We start from the raw sequence: 21,932 nt of genomic DNA, 5'->3' as shown, positions 1-21,932 counted from the left end.
TGTAAAAAGAAATTAAAGAGGAATACAAAGACACACTAAGGAATTACCTCAAAATTGTAGCACTACTTGGAGAAGATTGAAGATAAAAAGGCAGTAGTACTTGGAGAAGTTTGAAGATGAAAAGCTGCAGAGACAATATTTATGAACAATCAAAGTAAAGATTGATTTAGAAAATTCAGAATCAAATTTCGCAGAGAAAAACAAAAAATACTCTCATATCTTCTTTTCACCCTTTGCTTATTACAACAATATATAGATTCTCATATGGGAATTGGTTCAAATACAGAACGAAGAAAAGAGAAAGGAGAACAGAAAGCGAGAAAAAAATAACAATCACGAAATTGAAGGAACACTTAGAGAAGAACAAAAATGAAGAGAGACAATTGAAATTCTACTGCCAAGGCAAAGGAAGAACAAAGATGAGAAGAGGTGCCTGCCAATGACTAAACTACCCTCTAGAAATTGAAAATTGACAGAAAACTGACATGTTGGTGTAACTCATGCTTCTAATATAGTAGAAAATATATATATATATATATATATTAGACGATGTTACCCCGTGCTAGCACGAACCCAATATGATAGAATATTGGAGATGCTTTGTTTTTATCAAACTTGATTTCGACATAAAATTACAAAGAGGAAAATTTGTTGTTATTTTTATGGCAGTATTTACATATTTTTTTAAACAAAAACATGTTTATAGTAATCACATGATATACTTTTACATCCATGGCAACATTAGACATTTTTCTTGTATATTTATATACGGACAAAAAGGGACACATTGTATTTGGGATTAACTCGTGATACTGTCTAGTCAGATAGCCAGAACACCTGTAAAATGTAATGATCAACTGTTAGTGTCCTATACAAACAAATAAATGCAGGTCCAAGTACTCACTAATATAGTTCTTGTCAATCCATTTACTAATAAGAAAAATAAAATAAAATTTATTAACAGTAATCTAACTATATATAAGATATGCAACCATTTTGATGTGTATTCTCCTTTTATGCACAAGAAAAAGTTTACAAAATAAATTATCTTCTTGAGGTGGTTCATTTTTATACCACATCAAAACAAATAATAAGCTAAGCTATGCTTAAGCATATACCTGATTGCAAATATTTATAATACAAATTCTCGAGCTATTATTTTTTCTATATTGAAACCTAGAACAAAATAAAAAGTGCAAATCAAAATAAGACTATGGAGCACAACTATAAAAAGAGATGTCAAAGACCTATGAGGGTGAATGATGAAGAAGCATGAACAAAGATTGTCATTGGTAGTAACGTCGACAATTGCATATATGAATTCTCATAATGCATCCCTTGATGTATAGATTGTAGCTACTGCAGGCATTACTGCTCGAGTGTACATGATTGTGAGTATTTCAATTGTCTATATTTGTACCAAATTCCAAGCACTATCCTATAAATAAAAGATGCAATATACTCTTAACTTAATTGCCTCTCCTAAGAATCTATTTAATCTTAGAATTCGAGAAAAAAAAATAGAGCTTAATTTACTGAAAGCTAATGCAAAAACAGAGGGAGAACCTAATGCATCTTACCGTATTAGAAAAAATTCTATTAAGACTTCACTTACCAGCATGATACTGTTGGGATATATACTATTAACCATGTGTTAAGAAATAATATTTATTATAGAATAAATATTTGCTCAATTTTAATAGATCATATATTCGTTTATGGTGTCTATTTACTTATATAATAGATGATATAGTGTGTAGAGTTTTAGCTTATACACAGAGGATTAAATCATCGATTCTTATAAGTATAAAGTTTTTTGTTCACAATCTAAGATAGAAATTGGACATGCCATCGGTACGATTGTAGCACAAGATTATAGGTAATTTATCTTGATTATGGGAACAGTATAGTCCCAAGCATTTTGTATGTATTGAACGGGACCGAATAGAGATAGTTGTTTTAGACTGACTAACAAAACATATTCTCTAAACTATTAAATGTACTTATATTCTTAATCCTGATATAATTATTATGATCTGTATATATTAATTATCGTTTTGATTTTTTAAAAGGTGAGATTCTGATCAAATGGGTCAATATGTCTGGTAAGTTGAATGATAATAATATATATTGGTGAAATAATAAGTTAGCTGATGAAATTCATGTCTCGTTATAGAGATTGATTGATATGCCTTTTTGAGAAACTTATAAGTTTTCATCGTGTCAAACCTTGCAAGTGAATTTATGAATCCGACACATGAAATAAGTTAAGTAGTGCTCTAAAGGAAATTAATCATTAAGTTAAATTCGTCAGTAATTTAATTTATTGATTAGTATCTGAAATCTTAACATGAGGAATTACATAAGTGTTTAATGGGGAATTACGAAATATAAATAGAGGAGTGCAATTACGAATTTTTAGTGTAATGATTTGTAATTTATTATGATAAGAATAATTCAAATTAATTATTTGGAAATATTTTCATAATAGGAAGCCTCAGTAATTAATTTTGTGGTCCCTCCAGTGCCCATATTTAACTAGAACTCAGAATCCTAATTCTAAAGGGAAAAGGGGAGAGGCGTTAGTTTTCTTATAAAAAGAAAACTAGCGTGTATTTTTCGATTGAAAAAAAATAACGTGTGTTTGGTTCTCCTCTTTGGACTGTGAAGAAATCTCTATAATTAGGGATTCTTCTTGCCCTAGATTGATTAGTTTTCTATTCATACTTGCCCACCCAAGTATTGAGAGAGTTCAGATGTGAACTTGGGATCACTGTAGAAGACCATAGCTATCTTGTAGATTCACTTGAAGGTCTGTCTAACTTGGGGATTCGCTTGAAGGTAGTTCACGCTTCAAGAGGTATTTATCGAATTAAATTTCAGTATGTTTATGTGATCTAACATGATTATGCGATCTAGCATAAAGGATTATTGGTTATCTATTATTCATGTTATATTCTAGTATGCTTTCGCTGTGCATATATAGTTTTCCAACAGATACTACAACTCAATGAAGACTAAATCATTACAACACTTCAAAAAAGCACTCAAAACTCTAATGGAAGAGCAACTCCTTTATATGTTTTTAACACTTCATTGACATGGTCAAGGCCATACCTTAACGCAAGTCTTTCCTTGATTAAAATCGGATTTTAACCAAATTATCTTTGTTTCAGCAGATACAATGTCCTGATGATAAGCACACACTCATTATCCTGAATCTGGATTCTTCAAGTCATATTGTGTAGTATGTAGTTCAGAACTCGATAATTGCAAATATACTAAAATGGTAGAATAACAGTTTCATTGTTTGTTTAGATCCCTTTTCCAAAAATTTCATTGGTCTGATAATAATATCTATAAGCATCGACTTGAATTCACTATTAACTCTCAATTTACCCCTTCCCTTGTTACTTTCAAGAGTAATCCTTCCTTTCATTATCTTATGAAACTGAAGTACCGAACTCAATGGTTCTACATCCTGCAAAATCTATTATCTATATGTTAGTGTACATTATTTCAAAAACATCTTTAGATTCATGTCAGATTTAAACTTCATAAAACTAAATGTAAGTCATTCAGACAAATGAGCAGAAAAAAATTGAACATCAAGATTATAAAACATATGGAGATGAAAACCTCTTGAATCCTCAACTAAAAGCATATTTCTACAATATTAAATGTAGAGCGATGAAAGGTAAGTACGGATTGTGAAGTATAAAATATCAAGCAAGAGTCTCACCTTTATAGGAGAACATTGAATTTGCCGAGTGCTGACAGAATTTCGTCAATTCATGCGACTTTCGAATTGCTGTATACACCCTACATCTTCACAAATAGATAGAGAAAAGGAAAGATCAATATTTATGCAGATTTTAATTGGGAACTACCCTAAGATTCAGATCATATTGGAAAACATAATTCATATGAATAAGCTAATTGAAATTATTAAACTTGCATCTCTATTCAGGAATACTAACATGTAATTCTAAACTGGCACTCACAAAACTCATCAAAATTAAAACCGTACACAAGAGGAAGATAAATAATGTTACTTTGCTTATTCTTTACCTCTTTGCAGTTGATTCTCACTGAATTAGACGAAAAAGTTATGGTAAGGAAAGAAAAGCGAGAGGGACAGAGACAGGGAAAGAAGAGGGATTCGGAATGGTGAAGGACACGTGGCAACTCAGTGGCACCTTAAAGGACACGTAGCTTTAATTGATGTTTAAAAGTCTAAAATGCCCTCAAATGTAATTTAAAAGACGAAAAACTGACATGTTGATACTTATGCATAACTCATACTTCTAATATAGTAGAATATATATATATATGATAGTAACAGTTTATATTTGAATAGATCGGAGAAGGGAGTTGGAAATGGAAGGGATGAAAAGTTGAAGGATGTAATTGAAGTATTAGAGAAAGAAAAGAAGATGGAGGAAATACTAAACATAGAACATAACGAGAAAACAAAAAGATTGAGGCAAGCGTGGTTAAGCCTTATTACAAGAGGATAAGGCTAATGTCGTTTATGCCTCATTAAGGTTGATTCATTCTCTTCTTATGTATTTTAATTTGTCTATTGCACTATGATTGGTTATCTCCAGTTTCTTTTTGTATCGTTGTATTGGTTATTTATTCCTTTTATTTTTTTTGTCTATTATTTTGGTTTAATTTAAAATTGTATTTAAAATAATTTAAATTTGGAAGGATATCAAAATAAGAAGAAAATTAAATACAACATAAAAAAAATAAAACGTAAAGGACAATTTTTAGTTTATCATTTTCTAAAAAAATACACACAATTTTTTTAAAAATAATTAAAAAGATATTAAATTAATGAAAGAGACAAAATAAAAAGATTAAAGTGAGGAAGAGATTAAAATAAATATTTTACAAAAAATATGAAAATAATTAAATATATATGTTTTAATGTAAATAATTATATGTACTGACTAATCAGAAATAGACCAATTAAAAAAGGATATGTGTCCAATATTTTAGTTCTGAGAGTATGTACACCCTCTTTGCCATGTCAGCTCTTGGGTGTGTTTATTCCGTTTTAAAATAATTTAGGGAATAATAGGACCTAGTTAAGTTTAGTTGTGTCGCTGAGATTTCGATTATAGTTTAGAGGTACTTATGCATCATCTCTTTATTGTAAACTAATTACTTTATTGTATATATTTGAAATTACCCAACGTTATTTTTTATCTATAATTTGTAGATACAAAATTGGTCAAGAAACAATTGTAAATTTTGTTAGAGAAAGTAAGAGATGATAATGTTAGATTTTATGGAGTTTAGTGACAAAGAAGATACAATAGTGAATTTTGGTAGCCAATTGAGGTTCACCGTTAAATTTTATATTATTAAATTTAAAATAAATTATCAAAATTAATATATTTGTTATATATTAAAAACAAATAAAATTACATGCGCTTCGCACGGAAATTTAAAATCACGAAATTTATAAAATAATACTTAAAACCTATCGGTCCTTAAAACTAAACACTATATTATCTTATATACAAGATTACGTAAACAAACATTAATAATGCAAAGGAAAATGAAAATTATTAGATCTTATCATTTATATTTAATAATATAAGCATAAATTAATAACTCTAAAAATACATACAAGGATCTGTAACATAAGCAATGGTGTCAATGAGCCACTCAACAGGAGTAAAGTACACAAATATTTAATTGTGAAGAAGAAGAAGAGGAAAAGGAAGAGGAAGAAGAGGAGGAGGAGGTTCAGACTTTTCGTTGTTTTAAAATGAGAGGAAATCCCTCTATTCATAGACAAAAAATGGTAGTGTGAACAAATATTTATTGTACCTTATAAAAAAGGTTCCAACTATTTGGAAAAGTTGAAACCCTTCGGAAAGGTCACAACTTTTCACAAAAGTCACAACTTTTCATAAAAGTCGCAACTCTTCATTAAAGTCGCAACTTTTTATAAAAGTCGCAACTCTTCATTAAAGTCGCAACTTCATACAAGTAACAATTTTTCATAAATGTCACAATTTTTCATGAAAGAAGAATGCTAGTTTTGGAAATAAATAAATTAAAAAGGAATTTTGGTTTGTGGTGGAACCACGTAATTGGGCCTAAAGTTCTCTTTTATAAAAATACTAGATATTGGAGCCCGTGTCAACACGGGCCCAATATATATTATTCCCTTCATTTCAAAAAGAATGTAATAGTTTGATTTGGAACGGAGTTTAAGAAAAAAAAAAAGACTTTTTAATCTTATGGTTCTAAATTAAAGTTATGTCAAATATACCAAATTGCCCGCTAATATTATGGCTTTAAACATGTCAAGTGCCAAATTGAAGTTAAAGTGTTGCCAAAAAAGGAAAGGGGTACTTATTTTGAAACAGATTAAAAATGAAATGAGGACATTCTTTTTTAAATAGATGGAGTACTTATTTTGTTTCAATTTATGTAACATATAAATGAAATTTAAATAGTCAATCATTTTTTTAATATAATTTGTGAATATTGTAAATTATTAATTTTATGATTTATCGTACTTTTTACATATTTTTCAGATAATATTATTCATTCTTTCCCAATTTATGTGACGTAGAATTTCGTGAGTCAAACAATTATTTTTTTATGTCTTTTAAAGTTATTGTGATTCGCAATAGTTTTTACGTCATTTTCAAATAAGATATGTTACTCATTTTGTCTCAATTTATGTGACACTGATATAATTTTGAGAGTGAACCAATTTTTTAATATTTTTTTAAAATTTTTAATATGTTAATTATTGTGATTTATAATATTTTTTTAGTCCTCTTAAATTATATATGTTACTTCCTTTGTCTGAATTTATGTGGCACGCAAGTTAATCAAATTTTTATATGTCTTATAAATATTTATGTTGTTAATTATTGTGATTTGTACTATTTTTTCATTCAACTTTGTTTTCTTACTTTTCTTTTTCAATCGGTTAGTAAATTTTGAAATTCAATTTTAGGTCGAATTTGAAGAAAAATTCAGAAGTTGTTTTGACTTTTTCACTTTAAATTCTTCATCAAAAATATAAAATAATTATGATTTGTAATTATGATCAAATATAACTTCGTTTTCAAATATTATTTTTTATTTTTAAAAATAAAATTAGTTTTTTAAATATCCAGTATTTTCACCTTTACTGTATTTTTATTAATGAAATATTAGGATTTAAGAATGTAATTTTTAACATTTTTAATGAATAATTTACTATGAAATCAACAAAGTGGGAAAAAATGAGAGCCAGAAGAAGCCGTGAGGGACGTAATGAAAGAGGAATAGAGCTGGAAATCAAAAGTAAGAGGTTCATACAGAAACAAAATAAATAAAAATCAAATTGAAATGTGGAAAAAAGAGGGATAAGGATAGGCCCACATGCAGCACCTTTTTTCGGCTAAAAGGAAATGGTTAAAAGGAAACATACAAGCTGTTTTTTAAGTCGAAATATGAGAGAGTATAATTTTTGAAGCAATAAAGTACTCCCTCCGTCCCTATTTACTTGTCCATATTTTCTTTTTTGGTTGTCCCTATTTAGTTGTCCATTTTGACAAATCAAGAAAGGACAACAAATTTTTTCCTATTATACCCTTATTTACACTTCTTGAAAATTGTAAAAGTATATGTTGTTTCCCTCCAATTTATTTCACTTTAATTCAAATAAATGGTTGTAATTTTGAAGTGAAAAGTTGTCATAAGGGTAAAATTGTAACTTCACTGTGCTAATCATTGTTGTCTTAATCTGTGTGTCATTTCTAAAGTGGACAACTAAAAAGGGACGGAGGGAGTATAATTTATTTAAGCATAATAGTAGCAATATACCAGAATTACCCCTACAAAATATCAAAATTACCCCTATGCCAAGCGGGCATGTTGACGGGGGAGGAGCTTGCTTTGTGCAAACTCCCTCTTATATAATAAGGGTCATTTGACCATGCTATATGCTATCATGATATAAAATTACGATATGGTATCATGATATGGAATCATGAGATGAAATTGAAATTTTATTTGGACATGCGATATGAAATTTTTGTGTTGTATATTTTCTCATAAACATAAAAATTCTACAAGTTGTAAAACTATTACAATAGCTCCAATTGTTTATTCAATCTAAATAAAAAATTATGAAATCGCATAATAAATTATTACAAAGTTATTTATTCTCCACTTAAGTAATTATTTCATCTAACTTTAATTTAATAAAAAAAATTGAACATAAATTGTAGTGTACTAGTCTTTAATATACTCCTCCCACATAGTACGGACAATTTCCTCACGTTGAACTTGCATTTCTCGATCATGTGACCGAGAAGACGAACCAACATTATTACTTTGAGCCATTTGTTGGTCAATATCATCCGCAACTATATTTTCATGCTCATAGACCATAAATAATTTATCACTTTAACAATCGGTTGGTGTGAGTTAAAGTGACTATATGTTGGTGAGAATAGTAAATTTTATATCGGTGAGAATAATAAATTTTAAAAAGTAATGATGTGATTATAAATTTTATTTACTTATGAAATAAATGGTTAGTAGATATAAATGTGGGGTTGTTTTAACAAAATATAAACTCGTGGATCAATTTTTGTATTAAAATATCTCAAATCATGATATGGAATTATCATATAATGATTTTTGGAGAATATAAAATCACATCTAATGATATGAAATCATGAGATGGAATCAGCGTAAAATTGTATATCCAAACGCTGATTTCATCTCACTCATGGCCAAACGCCTACTAAGAGAATATATATGACGATTATTTAATCCAATGAAATATATTAAAGCAAAAAGTGAAAAAAAAAAAACATTATCGGGACTATTTTGTCATAATTTGTGTAGAGATTCTTTGGGGCCACCTAGTGCCTTGTTTCTTGGTAAAGTTTGGGAGTTGTCGTCTCCGTCTCCGTGGATCCTTGTTTATGGTGGAGTAAGGTTTCCCCTTTTGTTTGTTAATTAATTCTAGTGATGCCATGATTTGGTTACTTTTCTATATTGATCTGACTGTGACTACATGTGCCCTCGATCTTCACTTATCTCTGTATCCATTCATTCTATTCTTATGGATTTGTATCTTCATCCTTTTTTTCTTCTTATGTGATTTATCATTATTCTAAATCTGCATGTCTTTGCTTATTTTTTTCATCTCTTCAATCCAATTGACTACTCCTTCCAAGGTTGTTTCCACAGTATTCTTTGTGAAAAACATTGAATATGACTGGATGATATGATCCAAAATGTTTGTTACTATTACAATGCTTGATATATAGCTTCTAGGATAGCCACTGGTCTCATATTTTTCTCTTTTTTTGATGTACTTATAAGATTTCTATTAATGATTATATGAAGGAATTTAAGTTGAAATCGTTGGCAAAGGACGTTACCTTGAAGAAGAACCAGTGTATTAGATTTTGTATTTGTAGCATTCCCAATCTCCTTAGCTTGAGCATATGCTACGTTTCTGATGCAAAAACCATAACTACTTTTTCTTGGATTCCCCCTTGATGCCCAATCTGTGTTAGCCTTCCATCTCGGGGGTGGGGACATTCCAGGCTACTTTAGTCACTTTCAGCTTAGGTTTGCACCTTTCCATCAAACTAAAACTCTTCCAACTGACCTCTTCTCCCCATGTTTTAATGTATTCCTTCTCTTCCATAGCTCACATAGGATTATAGCAGGTGGGTACAACATGATAAATTGATTTTAGCCTGCCTGCTACAGAGGTTTGCCACTATTTTATTAAAATCTGTTGTTATTGCAATCCATTTATGTTAATACCTGCAAGAGAGCAAAAGTAGAACCAAGTCCTATCAGTAGAAAAATATGTGGCAAAGAGATGCTGGAATGTCTCCTCCTTAGGATATGAGCAACACCAGCATGTATATACCATGTTATATCTCATCCTCTTGAAAGCATCATCTGGTGGTAGTTTGTACTTCCAAAATCTCCACAGAAAGAATAAGATTTTTACAGGAAGTCCTTTAGTCCACATGTTCTAATAGGTCTCCATCTTCTGGCCGTTGAGTCTGATGTACTCCCAGATTGAGCTCATTTAGAATTCCCCTCTTTTGTCTAGTAGCCACTATGGCCTGTCCATCTCCTTTTTAGTATTTGGTGGTTGTATGGTCTCAGTGATGTGCTCCACTATATCCTCAGGTAGGACGAGACGAGCTATGTCAATTTCTCCTTATTCCATTCTTCATTGATCTGCAGCTCATTAACATTCTGAATTCTTTCATCACAAGATATATTTGGTGTGGCATAGTACAGTGCACCCAATCCTGTCCAATTGTCATACCAGACTTGAGTATTTCCTAGTATGCCACCTTACATGATGTTCTCTCGAATCCATGTCTGTGATCCATATTTTCATTGAACTCTGACTGCATTCTCCTCCATACAATATTTATTGCTTATGTAAGAACTCCAGTGTGGGTTTTGTTGCAAAATTTCCACCAGAATTTGCAATATAATGTCATAGAAACATCATGTAGAGATCTAAACCCCATTCCCTCTTTCTGTACTAGTAAGCATATATGAGGCCAAGCAGACCAATGTTATACTCTTCCCACCCATTGTATTACTCCAAAAGAACTGAGCATACATCCTGTGCATTTGATTATCACCGTTATGAATCTTTAGGGAAGGATCGATTCACAAGGCGATATATAAATCAGCTCGTTAAAGGGAGACTGAAACCTTAGAATTCATTAAAAGAGAACTCCGATCTCTTCAGCTCTTCAAAGGGAGACTGAAACCTTAGAGTTCAATGGAAGAGAGAACTCTAATCTCCTGCTTTTTGCTGAATTATGACTTACTGATTTATTCATCAAAAACCCCTTTAAATAGGAGTCTTATTACATCAATAGGAAGTCTAATTCTTATGAAAGTAGGAGACCTAAATCCTATTCCAAACTAATAACTATAACTTAATCTAATCCTTATGAAACTATGAAACATAAATCATATTCTAGAATAATAAATAAAACAACTAAAAATATAATTAAATACTTAATTTAAGGGCTTCCAACGCATCCATAACATTACCCCCCTCTTACGTTGAAAGAGCTTGTCCTCAAGCTCGAATTTCACGGCAATCATCAACTTATCCAATTCCAGACCTAGCTTGAAGTTGACATTGATAAATTTCGACTGTATCAGTTTGCTGAAGCATGACTAATTTGTCCATCAGATTGCTACTTTCATGAGGTCCAAATTGCTGATATTCTTCCCAACTCATTGAGTATTTCGCTCGTTTAAGTTGATAATACCATAATGGTGCTAGTCCGAACATGTGAAATCCAACCACACCAATCTTTTTGCTATCATTGTATGTTGATTTTTTTCAAAAAAATGTTCACAACGATGTGCTCGAATTAATGGATTATTGGTGCCGTTATAAGTAGGTGGTGTATTGCCTTTTGTAGCAGGAATTGTTGATCTGCTAGTTGTCTGGGCACTATTTGACTCAGGTTTGTGGGTTGCTGGTTTTGTGGAGTCAATTCCCAATCTAGACAATTGCTCTTGGATGACTTGGACAATTCTTTCGATGAGGCGTTGTTCCATTGCTGCAATTTTAGAGTCCATTAGGGTTTCTATAATGGTATGTTCTCCTTGAAATCGAGAACTGATCTCATCGCCCATTGTGTTAGGCTCTGATACCAAATGGTTATGAATCTTTAGGGAAGGATCGATTCACAAGGCGATATATAAATCAGCTCGTTAAAGGGAGACTGAAACCTTAGAATTCATTAAAAGAGAACTCCGATCTCTTCAGCTCTTCAAAGGGAGACTGAAACCTTAGAGTTCAATGGAAGAGAGAACTCTAATCTCCTGCTTTTTGCTGAATTATGACTTACTGATTTATTCATCAAAAGCCCCTTTAAATAGGAGTCTTATTACATCAATAGGAAGTGTAATTCTTATGAAAATAGGAGATCTAAATCCTATTCCAAACTAATAACTATAACTTAACCTAATCCTTATGAAACTATGAAACATAAATCCTATTCTAGAATAATAAATAAAACAACTAAAAATATAATTAAATACTTAATTTAAGGGCTTCCAACGCATCCACAACAGATTCATTCCTGATAGTAGATGTATCGACATGCTTTGTAGGACATGTTTGATTAAAACAATCCTTCCTCCAAAAGAGAGCATATTTCCTTTCTAAGATTGCTATCTGTTCATAATCTTAATCAAAGTAGCATTATAGAACTCCTTCCTTTTTCTACTGTAGTAGATTGGACATCATAAGTAGGTGAAGGGAAAACTCTTTCTACATATTCCAGTAGTGATCTCCACCATTATACTGATGTCTCCTGTGACATTATGATGCATATAAATATAATTCTCTCCTTGTTAGTTTTCTATCCTGAGTTTAATTTCATATTTCCTGAGTACAACCATAATCAACCTAAGCGAAAACAGATCAACTGATGAGAATATGATCATATCATCTGCATAAGAAACATGATTGATCTCAGGCCTCTTTCTAGGCATGCCATAACCTATGAATTGTGGTATCTGGTTCAAAGTGTTGAGATTCCTTGTAAGTACTTTTGCTGCTTGGATGAACAAAGTAAGAAATAGTGGATCCCCTTTTTAACCTCCCCTAGAAGATTGGATGAACCCTTGTTGAGTACCAATTATTGCTTATGATTTGTAAACCCTATCAATTAGCCTATCTTCATTAGTGTCTTGGATAAACATAAACATGATAATCTATCATAAGTATTTTCCATATCTAACTTCATAACCACATTAGTGGTCTTGGTTCTTAATCTGATTTGTTGAGATAATTTCCTGTGTCACTAGTATATTCTCAGCTATACTTCTTCCCTTCACTAATCCAGCTTGATTTAGAGAAATAATATTATCTAATCCATCTACTAGTCTTTCATTAATCAGTCTGAAAATTAAATATTTTATTCACAAAATTACTTAGGCTAATTCGTCTCATGACAGAGAAGGTAGTGATCAGATCCTTCTTTGGTAGAAGAACCAAGATAGTGTGTGTAATGAATCTTGGGTACAGAAAAAGGCCCTTACCATATCTGAATGTCTTGTCCAATGATTTCCCAATAGGTTTGATAAACTAAGCTTGTGAAGCCATCTGATTTCCCAACACTTTCTCTATTAAAGCTAAATATCACCTTCTTCACCTCCTCATACGTTGGCATTTCTTCAATATCACTATTCTGAGCCTCAGAGATCATACCTGGGACCTTTTTTTGAAATCAAAATGTCATACCTGGTCTAGTAGCTAAAAATTATCTGATTCTTGTTGAACTAGTTTTTGGAAAGTCTGATGCCTCAGTTATTTCTTCACTGGTCTCCAATCAATTGTCATTCAGATCCTGTATAGCTCTGAGCTGTTGTCTCTTTCTTCTTTCTTGAACATATGCATGAAAGAATTCTCCTTCCTGAAACCACTACATACCAGCCTTATGTTTCCAAAATTGTTCCTCCAAATGTAAATATTTGTTCAGGTCAGCTTGAACTCTATGAAGTCTTTCCCAGTTGTCAGGGGAGGGTTGTGTCTCAAACTGTACCTCATGCACCTTATAACATCCTCCAATGATTCTATTTCCTGCACTATGTTCCCAAAAGTGGTCTTACTGCATTGGGTCAGCGCTGCTTTAACCTTCTTCATCTTATGGTGGAAAAGTGTGAAGGGGTTGACCATAAAATCTGATGTCCAGTTGGTCTTCACTGTGTCTAGGAAAGTTTCATTCTTAGGTTTCTTAATAGGAGTGTTATTTCTTGAATAAGATATCAATAGGGGGGCATGAGCAGACGCACTTCTAATCAAGTGAGTAATGTCGATACCAGGATATCTACTCTCAAGTAATTGGTTGCCCAAACATCTCTCCGGTCTTTTGGAAATACAATCCTCATTGATCTGACCATTGCACCATGCTCCCCTTGAAGCCTAAGTCATGGACTCCAACATTCTGTATACATTGGGTGAATTCTTGTATCTCCTGAACCCCAACAGTTAATTCACCATATTTTTCTTCAAGTGATGTAATAACATTGAAACTCCCTCCAGTTTAATTCACCAAAGACGTGCAATCATCCAAATGAAGAACTTTGAGGTGGTTTACATGAAGGAAGAAGAGAGTTCTCAAAAGTATTCTATTTTCCCATTTTATTTTATGTGTAAGTGTTAAAAAGAAAATCAAAAGATTTTTGTAACTTAAATCTTGATATGCAATAATACTTTGAAATTCTAAAATCATATTATTAAGTATAAAATAAAATCACATTGGCAAGTCTATAAGCACATCAGTGAATTTGGAGTTGAGCCGAGGAAAGAAGAGAAGAAAATTAATGGTTGATTTCATGAATAATAAGGCAGGAACGGATATGAAGAATGATGGAATTGCTTCTGCAAACATTTCTGCTTTACATTGTATCGATCTCTCCAGCCCTGACATTCATACCTCTGTTACTCTCCTCAAACAGGTACCTCTCTCTATCTATCTATCTATATATATATATATATATATATATATATACACTAGTGGCAAAAACTCTCTGCTTTATATGGGTCCAATATTTATTCACGAAGTTATTCTTTTAAGCCGTTTCGATTAAATAAATTTAAATTTATATGTTTTTGTATGATAGTAAATCATCTCATCGAGTATAAAATGAATACTTACAAATACTATTAACATTGTAAATTTTAAGTGGTATTGATTAAAATAATTTGATTTATTTTCCAAAATAAGTTATATATATTTGTGTGATAGTAAGTCATTTATCTAAAATATAAGTTATATTTATGTATTTGTATGATAGTAAATCATGTAAGTAAAAACTGAATACTTATAAATATTAGTAACATTGAAAATTTTAAGTGGTGTTGATTATAATAATTTAAAATTTTATATATATATGTATTTGTGTGGCAGTAAATCATTTATATCTAAAATAAGTTACATAATAAGTACCTACAAATATTATTAACATTGTAAATTTTAAGTAGTATTGATTAAAATAATTTTAAATTTTTATCGAACATAAATTATATATATTTGTGTGGTAGTAATTTTTTTTCAAAATTTTGTGTCTGTGTGAGGTCCAAAAGCTCCTAATCTACTACTTATTGATACTACTAGTTTACTACTTTAAAGAGGTAAAAGAGAGGAGCTTCCCAAAATGATCCTACTACCAAAAGCTCCTCTCTTTAGTTGCTTATGAATAAGTAGTAATATATATTATGCATTTGTATGTATTCATGTGTGTGTTTGATGAAGAAGCGTTGTGATCTTTATTGGCTATTTATCGAGGCTGATGGTAGCAGCTGTAAAAGAACAACTTACCATATAACGTTTGCGGAGAACGAATGAGCTATCTTGTGAAATTCACCTGAATTAGATACAGAGAGTTTAGGTTTCCTTCTTTTTATATAAAAATACCTTGAAATGTTCGAATGGTCTATTTTGAGGAGATTCAATCTGTTGGACAAATTGAAATTTCTGTTAAAACATGGAACCAAAAATTAGTTTGAAGCCCTCTTTTTTGTCCGTTACTTAATTTCAGTTTAAGTCATCCAGTCTGCTCCTATCTAAAGTGATGCTAGGCTGCTTCACAGAGGTGTGCTTAACCGGAGCTTGTGGTCACTTGTTCCTCACTTGTTCAACACTACATACGATATTTCATTCCGGACCTCACTAGCTCTTTACTTGCTTTTCAACTAACTAATATTCGGAGTGGAAGTGCTCTTAATCATGTCATTGTTGTCCTGTCAAAACCTTTCAACATGAAGATTATTTTCTTTCCACCTAGCAGGAAATTACCTAACTGTAAATGATCAAACTTTGTCTCTCAGACAATTTTTCCCCAGGTTCCCCCCCCCCCCCCCTGCAAGGGATAGGACCTGTATTAACTACATTTTATAGAATCACCACTATCTCTGCTTTCTTTCGTCACATTTCCTTTCTTTCATCTTCATTTATATTCCATTGAGATATCTTATTGCTCCATTAGCTCATATGTGTTTGCTATTGGTCACAGGCTTGCTTAGATTCAGGATTTTTCTATGTTGTCAATCATGGTATTAGCCAGGAGTTTATGGATGAGGTTTTCGCTCAAAGCAAAAAGCTCTTTGATCTTCCTTTGGAAGAGAAGATGAAGCTTCTTAGAAATGAAAAACATCGGGGCTACACTCCTAGTCTAGATGAACATTTGGATCCTGACAATCAAATAAATGGTATGTCTCCATCATCTCTCTTGTTCTTATTATTGTTGGATTAGAGTTAGAGGGGATATACCCAATGTTCACTGCACTACCAGTAGGATTAAACTAATTAAGATGAACCACAAAAATACCATAATAGATATACTTACAAACAAAAGATGACAAGTCTCACCTAGACACCTACCTGAGAGAGAATGCTCATAGGTGTAGGATGGTTAGACTCTAATATCTCTTTACTCTCGCAGTACAAAAATAATATAGATAGCTTATCATAGAACAGTGTGAAAAGTTACTTTAGCTGAGGCTACCTAGTGATTAGTCAAGATAGAGGTCACACAATAGTTTTGTCTGTATTATCTGAAAATGAGAATAGTGATGCATGCTTTTTAGTCATATTGAATGTTTTATGATTTACTATCTTGTGTGAGGTCTTCCCATTACAAAGTTTTTATGGGTTAGTAATACACTATTTAGTATTTACTGGCAGTTAGCTGCATTCACACTGTAATATCTGCATTTGTCTTCACTTCCTTCAATAAATGTATGGCATTGGAATAAAAAGTAGGAAAATGCTACTTTTTCATTTAGTTGGCTGCTTTTTGATGGGCCTTAGGTGACTATAAGGAGGGATATTACATTGGTGTTGAAATACCCGAAGATGATCCTGAATCTCAGAGACCATTTTATGGGTCAAATGTGTGGCCTACTGCAGGTAACTTTCGAGGGGTTTCTAGTCATTTACCGGAGGAATACACAATGACCTTCCCAAACATCATTATTTTATGAAGCATATAAAAGTTAAATTGGTTAGTATTCTGAAAGGTACCTTGCCTGGATGGAAGGAAACTATGGAGAAGTATCATCAAGAGGCACTGTGAGTTACTGTCTTCCAATCATATTCTTTGTACTCTCTAAGTTTTCATTATCTTGTTAATGAGCATATTGCATTAGATCTTCAAGTTTGTTTCCTCCCCCGCATTTCTCATTTTTCTATCATTTGCTTCCTTTCTTTGACCTGCATCAGTGAGGTGACAAAAGCAGTATCAAGGCTCATAGCCCTTGCACTTGATCTTGATGTTGACTTTTTTGATCGGCCAGAGTTTCTTGGCAGACCAATTGCTACTTTGCGCCTACTGCATTATGAAGGTGAAGATGGGGAAATATATCACTAGAGCCATCATGCTTTTCTATTTGAAGTGAACTGATATTTTGATTTCATGTCAAACTAGGCAAACTTTCTGATCCATCAAATGGAATTTTTGGAGCTGGTGCACATTCTGACTATGGTCTGATAACTCTTTTGGCCACAGATGATGTCTCTGGCCTTCAGGTACATCATCAAAGTAGTTTGAATTTTCTAGATATATTTATTCGTTGTTGATGTGGAGCATGAACTCTTAAATCTGTTTCAGATATGCAAGGATAAGGATGCAGAGCCTCAGATTTGGGAGTATGTGCCACCATTGAGAGGGTGAGACATAATAAGTTTCTTAGTTCTATTCTCTAATTTGTAAGTAAATCACAAGTTATAACTTGTAAGGTTTGATATTGCTTAGAATCATGTCTTCTCCTGCAGTATCCAACAAAGACAGCATGCCTTTTGTTAACAATGTAAAAGTTAAGTCTAAATCATCTACAAAGTGAAATAGCAGTTTCTGCCCTCTATTATCTAATGGACAAATTAGTTTACAGAAGAAAGTACGGGGATATTGTGATTGACATTCTACTTACAGTGCTTTTATAGTGAATCTTGGTGATATGCTTGAGCGCTGGAGCAATGGTATTTTCAGGTAATATATGATGGTTGTGCATGTTGAGAATTTAAGTACATGGCAATATTGGTTTCACTATCTTTCTAAAAGTACTATATAATCCCCCGTCCCCAAATTCTTTGGCGATCTTTTCTAATATCACTAAGATCCTTCGTTTCAAAAAATCATGCTAATCGTACCTTTTTTCTTGTCAGCTAACATTTTGCTCTTCTGTTCAGGTCAACACTGCATCGGGTCCTTGGAAATGGTCAAGAAAGATTTTCTGTAAGCCCTTGAATGGTTTTTGGATGCTTTCATATTGAAATATTATAAATGACGTCAATTTTACTATCAAACCTTTTAGAAGAGTCTGGAAAGAAATGTCTTTAGAATGTTATAATATAATATATTTTTCTAATTATGTAAGTGAGTGGAAGGAGATTTGTCAATAAAATATGATCACTATATATATATATATATGATATATGATATAACTTGTCCAAAAGAAAGAAGATTTCTATGTCATATACAACGATTTTTGCATGTTTGGTTTTGTAGTACATCTATTAAATGTTGGTCGATCACTTTCTGAGATGATTAGGTTTTTTTTTTAACATATTTATTAGAGTATAATGATTTAGAGAGCTGCATTTACTTGTTCTAACTGGAGGCATCAATGAATAGCAAATTAGCTCTTATGGAAATGGGAGAACAAATTATTTGTCACTCTTCTTCATGTTGTGCAGATTGCATATTTTGTGGAGCCAAGTCACGACTGTCTTGTTGAATGCTTGCCAACCTGCCAATCAAAAGTCAACCCACTGAGGCAAGTAATATATTCCTACATGTGGCACAAAACTAAGCTATCGTTTGGTCATACATTTTTGGGAAATTACATCTGATGAAGTTTCTAACATGTATTTTGAAAACATATTTCATTGGTTTTTAAAAAACATGAGTTAGAAATCCTTTATGTCCTCAGTATTATTGCTTACTGAAGTTGTTGTCTGGTTGCTGCTCTATCAGGTATCCTCCAATCAAATGCGAGACCTACTTGCTCCAGCGTTACAAAGACACTCATGCTGATAGAAATTCTTACAAATGAGATTCTTGGTAACTGGTAAAATACAAATGGCACCGCAACATTTCTTGCACATATTATAAGGGTGAATAATGTTCGACACTATGGTTTAATCTGTATCTGAAGTTACTTGAGAATGTGTGTGATAGAATTGTATAATGGCTTATAATTTGTATGGAATAGGTAGTAGTACATTTATACAACTTTGCTTACTTTTGCTATCTCCTCATCCACTTTTGTAAATCAGGGAACAACTGTTGTAGAAAGACTTCTACAGATAATACTTTTTAGTTTTTAGTGTTAGAAGAATGAGTCATTCCTATAGGCTATATGCAATGATGGAGGAGATGGAGTACTTGGGACCAGCAGAATTCTAAAACTACGGAACCAACTGCTTACTCCAACAGTTTGGATTGAAAATGGCTGTTGAAGAATGTCAAGGACATGTGTAGATTTTCTTGGGTTTGAAAAATGAAACTTCACATTAGTACTTTTAATAGCCATTCAAAAATGAAGTTTTAGAATTTTGCTGTTATCATAATGGTACTTCTATTTTGCTCATTTATTTCTATCTAATTTTTTATATGATTTTACTATAGTTGTCAATTGTCGTAGTCTAAATATAAAATAAGAGTAAAGAGAAAAAACTAGAAAATATTTTTAATTATTAAAGAAATATAAATGTATTGATTTTAGTTAACCATTAAATTGACCTGCTTTTTTTAATTGGAATGACTCATTGAAAAAACTCTACGCAAAACCATATCTATTAGAAATATTGTATGTATTAGTTGAGTGACTTTGTATTTCAAGTGACAATAGTAAGTTGCTCTATAGGTGAAGTAATAATAGTACAATGACTTTTTTATTACAAAATAAAATCACTTGCTTTGAGATTAATATTATTAGTTAAGTGAACGGATGAGAAAGTAACTCAAGTAAATGATAGGTGTCGAACTGTATTTTTATCTTGTTTTTCTGTAAAACAATGTCACAGATCACTAATAGTGTTGTCTCATATAACGATACATCTTCGCAACACCGGGATGAATAGAATATTTGGAACAATGGGACTCCTGAAGAGTCAGCCCGACCAAATATTCAACACGAATCAACTGTTGCAACATATATAACCATCTGTTGAAAATGCGGATGCAAATTATTGAAAAAATTACAGGTATACCCAGATGATGATGAATGATTCTAAGAACTATTAATCTTACTTACCAAATAATGGTGTGTGAACACAATCACTTATGAAGTAATGCCAATTGATATCGAACGAAATCTGGTCCAATGATTAGCTAAATCTGATTCAAGAAGAAGATAAGAAGAAGAAGCACAAGGAATAGCAGTCAAGACCAACAATGTACGAACAAGAAGAAGAAAAAGATGAAGAGAACGGGAAGAAAGCAAGCAAGAAGGAAGAGGAGGAGGAGGAAGAGGAGGGCAAAGACGAGGAGGAGGAGGAGGAGGTAGAAGAAGAGGAATCCGGCGGGGAGGCGGGGGAAAGCTTTTATTTCTCCTATTGGTTCGTTGGCTTCCCTCCATTTTTTGTTCCCACTAAATTTGGTTAAATTAGGTTTTACCCTTTTACCCCTCATTTAATAAAATGGACCAAACTATCAACTTAAAAACTTGAGGGCAACTCCCACAAATGCCTCATAAATCCTTAATCCTTAATTACATAATTGTCACCTACACTTAATAATTAAAATTTATGTGACCGCCATTTAATTTTGACACCTTAATGTCAACCTTAATTCAAAATCCCTAGTTAGTTTGGTTCATATCTATTCATATCTTTTATTTAAGTATGATGTCCATTTTATTTTACTATTATAGCTCTGTGTTCTTTCTCTATTTGCAGATTACATTCCATTGTTGATTAGTCTGATTGATAAATATATTTGATTATTTTCCTTGTTTTCTTGTAACATTTTGGTGAAGTTCATGTTGAGTTTTAGCTTAATTCAAATTATCATTCTCAATTATGTTGGTTACATTTAATGTTATTATTTTGATCGACAAGTTATTAATGTTTTGCGCTTTTTGATGGGTCTGACATGGATTAGCATATTAGAAAGATTATTTCCTTTATGTATTGTTGTTGTTTCTAGGTTCTTGTGTATTTCTTGGATTGTTTTAGAGTCATTTTAATACTTATTCATTTTATTGAATTGTTAACAAACAAGTTGAAATTGGCCAATGAAAAAATTTGTCCGTCGATTTTTGAGGTCTCCCCATTTTAAAAAGCGGAAATTTAGTTTAAGTTTTATTATATGTTATACGTTACAATTAAAATTGGCCAATGAAAAAGTCTTTTCTTCGATTTTAGAGGTCTCCCCATTTTTAAAGATGAAAATTAGTTTATGTTTACATTCTTTGTATGTTAAAATTGGCCGATAAAGAAATTACTGTCGATTTCCAAGGTCTCTCATGTTCATAAGACGGTTTTTTATTTTTTTAAGTTATTATTTGATTCATTCATTTTTATTCATATTTATTTATTACTAACACTTTTACTAAGTGTATTTACAGGTACCTAGAGTTGCTTCCAATTGAAGCTATTCGGATGGAGTTCAACTTATATTTTTTATTCATTATTGTGTATATTATTTATGTTAGGCAAACCTTATGTCGTTTCTTATATTATTGTTTTATTATTTATCACATGTTTATTATATTTGTACATTATTTTTATCTCCTCTTCAATTTGAAAAAATGAATACAGTCAGGACCCATAGTTGTGGATTTCGAAAGATGTCTAATACCTTTCCTTCGAAATAACTTGAACCCTTACCTAGAATTTATTGGTTTCGTAAACATTATTTTAAGTTAATTA

General features: G+C 31.8%; 1 protein-coding gene across 5 annotated transcripts; it reads left to right on the top strand.

Moving 5' to 3' along the window:
• Window positions 1-8,840: 8,840 nt before the first annotated feature.
• On the top strand, window positions 8,841-19,299 carry LOC125868553 (2-oxoglutarate-Fe(II) type oxidoreductase hxnY-like). Of its 5 annotated transcripts, none has more exons than XM_049549186.1 (12): window positions 8,841-8,968; window positions 14,408-14,514; window positions 16,072-16,267; window positions 16,869-16,967; window positions 17,078-17,129; window positions 17,280-17,401; window positions 17,485-17,585; window positions 17,668-17,726; window positions 17,989-18,045; window positions 18,246-18,291; window positions 18,753-18,832; window positions 19,033-19,299. In XM_049549186.1, exons 2-12 carry the CDS (start codon window positions 14,416-14,418, stop codon window positions 19,109-19,111), a joined length of 990 nt encoding a protein of 329 aa, XP_049405143.1. In that variant the 5' UTR covers window positions 8,841-8,968; window positions 14,408-14,415; the 3' UTR covers window positions 19,112-19,299. The 5 variants fall into 5 exon arrangements, with proteins under 5 accessions (XP_049405143.1, XP_049405142.1, XP_049405144.1 ...); XM_049549185.1 differs by having other exon boundaries at window positions 14,404-14,514; XM_049549187.1 differs by having other exon boundaries at window positions 8,899-8,973.
• Window positions 19,300-21,932: the final 2,633 nt, after the last annotated feature.

Source organism: Solanum stenotomum, chromosome 6 (genome assembly GCF_019186545.1).
Source record: "Solanum stenotomum isolate F172 chromosome 6, ASM1918654v1, whole genome shotgun sequence".
In the NCBI taxonomy this organism is placed as follows: domain Eukaryota; kingdom Viridiplantae; phylum Streptophyta; class Magnoliopsida; order Solanales; family Solanaceae; genus Solanum; species Solanum stenotomum.
This window is presented reverse-complemented; position numbering and strand designations above follow the sequence as displayed.

What these genes read in the sequence shown, in the direction of transcription:
- LOC125868553 (XM_049549183.1), top strand. Translation starts at nt 10,161, where the DNA reads ATGGTCTCAGTGATGTGCTCCACTATATCCTCAG. An exon ending in GTGCTCCACTATATCCTCAG is followed by an intron (nt 10,195 to 14,407) that starts GTAGGACGAGAC and finishes ATAATAAGGCAG; the next exon opens with GAACGGATATGAAGAATGAT. An exon ending in ATGATGTCTCTGGCCTTCAG is followed by an intron (nt 17,586 to 17,667) that starts GTACATCATCAA and finishes AATCTGTTTCAG; the next exon opens with ATATGCAAGGATAAGGATGC.